Source organism: Vipera ursinii (assembly GCF_947247035.1).
Source record: "Vipera ursinii genome assembly, chromosome: 2".
Lineage (NCBI taxonomy): Eukaryota > Metazoa > Chordata > Lepidosauria > Squamata > Viperidae > Vipera > Vipera ursinii.
Window position 1 is genome coordinate 82,593,400 of NC_139513.1, and position 5,708 is coordinate 82,599,107.

Consider the following 5,708-nt stretch of genomic DNA (forward strand, 5'->3'; position numbering starts at 1 on the left):
TTTTGGCCTCCCAACCTTCAGCTTTCCCAAACGTTTCTTATCGGCCTCTACGTGAATTACAGTGATGAGCACACTCTCCTGGTTCGCACAGGATGGCATGTGGGAGGTTTGGGAAAAGCTATGATAGAGCTTTCACATATATCTTTTAGTATCTTGTTTTTGTAATGATCTCATAGGCACCTGAGAAGTTCTCACTACGTATCCAATTATCACTATGTATCCTATTTTTTTGAGTTTGATGGGGTTTATGTAATGTTGTATTTGGTATTCAGAAAAAGGAGGTGAATAAAAGTTCAGCGGGCAGTTGCTCAGGGTTTTTTGAGAGAGACAAGGCTGCCTGGCTGGTTCAGAGCATCTCTATCGACCAGGGTCTGAATTCTTTTCCCTACACATTCCAGACTCTGAAGTATGTTTGTGTTTTCTCTCTCTCTCTCTTCCTCTCCTCCTTCATATCATGAAGGATTATACAAACTTACCCAGCCCCAGAGAGGAAGAAGACAGCGGATGTGAGCCCGCCAGCTACTTCGAAGAATCCTGTGAGTTGGGAGAAGTGGAGCAACCCCTTCTTAACAGCAACAATTATCAGTTTTGTTAGGGTGTGTTCTGGACGTTCTCTGGATGATGAAATGCCATCTGAGATTGGACTTGGATTTCATGCAATCGCATCCCTTTTTGAGGCTTTCAGATCAGAAAACAAGACAGTTATACGTAAGTCACAGACTGGGGCCGTGCCTTGCAATGATAGCAAATTTCTAAATTCTCCATTCTACCTGATTGTAACTACTGACAGGAGGGCTTTATCGCTCTTGATAGCTTAAGGGAGGCTATACTGGACATTGGACAATCGGTGCATCAGATTTGCAGAATGGGAGAGATTGTTAAGCGCAATCGCAGAAAACAAGGCTTAACAAGGCAGACAAATTTTCTTCTCTCGATACACCTTCTTCTACAAACTATCAAACCTATAAAATATGTGAGAGGGAAAAGAAATTACCCACATTTTGAACTAGATGGGGGTTTTGCAGAGAAAGAACAGGGAACAGAAAGAAGCAAAGGCATTCCCATTGTAACCTGCCACTCTAAAGTCTGTAGCTTAGGTGAGCAGGCTAAGATCCACAGCAGATAAACCAAACCAAAAGGGACATCACTGGAAGAGATTTGGCCTTTGGCAGTAGGAGGAATGGTTAAAGATAAGGATGGTTTTGGGAAGATTCCTCGAGACAAACTCATTTTTGAAACAACCTCCAAACCTGGAAAAATAACCAAAATTGTATCATTTTGCCACTAAGATTTGGCACAGGTTGAAGGGATGGGCCAAAGGTTGTCCACCCATCATAGAGAGGAAAATTGCTGGATCTGTAAGAAAGAAAATAAATCTAATTCTCCTAAAAAATTTTTAAAAAAACCTTCAAAAAGTTTTTTTTAATTATAGGAGAATTAGATTTAGGAGAATTGGATTTATTTTTCAAGAAGTAGCAACTCTATTTTTCTCTTATTTGGCATTACCATTTCAGAACATGTGAATTACTTGGCATTAATTGTTTTGCTATTTGAATATTCTTACTGAAAGAATGGAATATAAGCTACTCATTGTCCCTCTGTATTGAACTGGCATAAAACCCCCAATAAATAAATTACTGTGATTTTCAGTAAAAACCAGTCTGTTAGCTAAGATTAGATTTAGATATATAGAATAGAATAGAATAGAATAGAATAGAATAGAATAGAATAGAATAGAATAGAATAGAATAGAATAGAATAGAATAGAATAGAATAGAATAGAATAGAATAGAATAGAAGCTGGAAGGGACCTTGGAGGTCTTCTAGTCCAGCCCTCTGCTCAAGCAGGAGAACCTATAACATTTCAGACAAGTGACTGTCTAGTTTCTTCTTAAAAATCTCCTGTGATGGAGCACCCCCATATATTCACATGTTACTAATGAATACTTTATAATATAATCTTACATAGACATTATTTCAAATCAAAGACTGTTAAATGAAATCAAACTTATTTCCAAATGAATGTATTATGATTGTTGCCTTTAAATTTACTGATTTTCAATGTTTATGTGTTAGATGGGCATACGGAATAAGTGCAAATCACTTCGGGGCACATCTTTTTGAGTCTGAAAGATAAAAATAACCCATCTAAATGTGATAGGGAATGGGATAAAATCTCAGACATGCAAGATAACTAGCTTATCTTAAATAGATGTAATTTCTCCTTCAGAAATGCAAATTTTGTTCCTGTGTCTGTTAAGAACATTTTGATCAATGTAACAAAGACAAAATAAGGTATCCCACCTGACTTCCATCATCTCCAACTTGATCTAGGCTGGATTTAGGCTTCCTCTCATTCTTGATATCAAATGTCATTTCAGAAATGAATTATGTGAAAAGAAATGGAGGGAGATAGGAGAAAGGTCATTACTATGTTTTGGCTGTGGCTTTGTCCACGGTTAATTTCTAGCCTGTAGAAGAGTTAACTTTTCTCGTGAGTTAGCAGTACTTCTTGGTTAAAAAGTCACGTTTCCAGATTAGAAAAACCATACCAAGAATTTGGTGAGGTAGAATTAATCTTGTTAATCTCTCTAATCTACTTTTTGGAATTACCCATACCTAGTATGCAAAATAACCCACTAGCCATTATTCTATTGAATGAATCATGTGCAATTCAAGGCAAGGACTTATTATTCAGTAGAGGGCTTATTGTTCCTCGCTATACTATTACCACCTCAATTTTCACTCCTCTTTTGCCTACACTAAACCTCATAACAGAGACAACTACATCTGCAACAATAGGGGGCACTGAAGTTCACAACATACATTTAAATATGAGATTGAAAGAATTGTTGCAGCTCAGATCATCTAAGGAGCCTCTAACACCAGAATAAAGTTCTGGAAAATTCTGAAATTAAGCTATAATTGTACATCTGTGTTAAGCTCTAGAATAATTGGTGGAAATAAACGGAAACTCTACTGTTCCTTTAGTTTCCATTTTATCAATTATTCTAGAGCTTCATGCATATGTTACAATACTAGGTTAATTTGACAACTAGCTTACTCTGGAAAATATTGTACATCTCTTGATGGATAGTTTATCTGATGGGAACATGATGCCACTCAAGTCTTCCCCCAGGTGCAAGGAGAATCAAATTGTTCACATACTACTAGAGTAATGTGAGTGCTGTAAAATAGAGTAGTACTACCTGAAATTGTAGCTAAGTGAAACTATAGAACTGTAGAACTGAACACTTTTGAGTTAAGAGAATGCACCTACGTTCTATCTTCATATTAGGTTATTGTAACATATTAAGTCAGAAGGCAGCATTTGAAGTCTTAATTAGAACTTCAGTTACACAATACAGCTGCTAAGTTACGAACTGGAAGTGGTCATAAGAATCTTCTTCCCACTTTAATGAGCTACCAAACTGCCATTTCATTTCTGAATATCATTTAACATGCTAGTGTTGTTGTTTTTTTAAGAGCTGAGCAGGATCAGAAGAAGCTTACATGGCAAAATTCTAATATTACTTCAATCTGGCTTTCTAGTGTATTACGTATAGAGGTCTTTATTATTATGTTGGATTTCATCACTCTATCATTCCTTATTCTATGATCAAACTGATCTTTTTATTTCTAATATTTATCTGCCCTTTGCATTATTGAAAGAAGGCATAGCTACCTAGTATTTTGTAAATTCAAAAGAGCAAGCAAAGTATAGTACTGGCAACATAAGACTACTGACATTAGGTATTTTTTCCAAGTTGTTTTATAGAAAATAACTGGGTTTTTTTAAAAAAAATCCTATTAGAGGACAAATGGGCAATTGGTGTGGGACATTTAACAAGTATTTGTTTTGTAGCATGCAGTACACACGGTATACCTGAAACACTGTGGTAATTGTACATATTGCAACTCATATGCACAAGCTGCCAAACATTTTACTGTCTTTGAGCTGCACTTCTATTTGATAAGGCTGTGCAAAGCATCACTCTTTAGAATTGTTAAAGCAGAAAAATTGTTTACAAAGTTCACGAAGCCGCTTCTGCCTTCTTTATCTAGAGCAGGGGTAGGCTCATGGACTTCAACTCCCAGCATAGCTGACTCAGGAATTCTGAGAGTTGAAGTCCATGAGTCATAAAAGAGCCGAGGTTGCCTGATCTAGAGGTTCTCCTACACTGCAATCTCTTTCAGATAGCACAGCCCTGTTTGTTTTCCACAGCAATGACTTTAAACTTGCGCTAGACCAGACATGTCAAACACAAGGCCCGGGGGGCAGATCCTTCCCATGATTTCATGCGGCCCACGAAGCCATCCTGGAAACAGTGAAGGAACGGCCCCCACTGCCTTGGCCCTGGCGCAGGGACCCTCCTCCTGCCAGAGACCCTCAGATCTGTCCCACTCCTGCCCAGGCCCCCATAGGCACCCTTGATGCGAACGATGTAGAGCTGGCCATGCCCACCCAGTAGGCCATACGCACTCTAGCCACGCCCACCCTGGCCATACCCACCCGGCCCCCTGAGGGCAACTGCAATGCTGATGTGGCCCTCAATGAAATTGACACCCCTGTGTTAGACCCAAACAGCTCCAAATAACTGGAGTGATTTACCCACTGTTTAATAACTGCTCATTTTTACACAGGTTTTACGTAAAAGATTACTCACTTTGCTAAGCAGTTACCTCTGAAGCTCACGCTAATGACAAGAGAATTTTCATGATGCTTAGCCACAATTGTCTTTTGCAAGTTATAAAAACCATTGGTGGGTAAGGACACAAGGACAGGGAACATGTTTTTTTACTGCACAAAACTTCAGCTAAACAAGAATACTAGTGCTCTGTTATTTCCGGATGATTATTTTTTAAAAAAATTAACTGCTGTTTCAAGCAACTTAATGTAGCAATTGCATAAACATACGTTTATTTGTAATTCAGCTAACATGAAAAATAAATCAATATGATCAAGTAACCTGCAGTCTTCTTTTTTTTAATCAATTTGTTTTTCCCCCATGTAAACATATGACTTTACAAGGCTGATTTTTACAAGTTCCCAATAGTTATAGATTATATTAATTGCAGCACTAGTTATGTTAATCATGTTACGAAACAAAAGCTCAGCAACCTGATTGTCTGATTCTATGAACTCTTGCATAGTATCGCTCTATTTAATATGGCTGCTAAGATCTGGGGGATGGGAAGGGGGAAGGCGGGGAGAGGGAGAGAGACCCTCCCATTTGTAGTTTCGTGACGGAACTATTATGATGTTTGGTGGTATGATAAAGTTTTGTATTGTTATTTCTTTACCTGTTAGCCATCCAGAGTTACTTTATATAACATAAGCCGCCATACAGATCCTTTAAATCAGGGGTAGGCAACCTTGGCTCTTTTATGACTCGTGGACTTCAACTCCCAGAATTCCTGAGCCAGCCGGCTCAGGAATTCTGGGAGTTGAAGTCCACGAGTCATAAAAGAGCCAAGGTTGCCTACCCCTGCTTTAAATAAATAACCAAGCATATATAAAGCATTGTTCTATCCTGAATGTTGAAGCGCTGCTATTGCCCCCTCTGCTGTCCAAGCACTTAGAAGGAAAATAACTCAGTACTACAGGGGTGGAATGATTAACAGCTGAAACTCAGAAAATGGTTTCTTTAGTTTAAAAACCATTGAAATTAATAATACTATTTCAGATAGACACAATAAAACAAAAC

The 5,708-nt window shown here is 38.2% G+C and overlaps 1 protein-coding gene across 2 annotated transcripts in view; it reads left to right on the top strand.

The window, feature by feature from the left end:
- The window catches only part of CSF1R (colony stimulating factor 1 receptor), a 47,362-nt gene extending 42,399 nt beyond the window's left edge, over positions 1-4,963 (top strand). Inside the window, exon 21 of one of the 2 annotated variants that reach the window (XM_083352292.1) lies at positions 461-4,963. In XM_083352292.1, the coding sequence (XP_083208418.1) occupies positions 461-595 (135 nt within the window). In that variant the 3' untranslated portion in view covers positions 596-4,963. The remainder of the gene's footprint in view (positions 1-460) is intronic. The other variant, XM_083352293.1, reaches the window with a different exon arrangement.
- Positions 4,964-5,708: the final 745 nt, after the last annotated feature.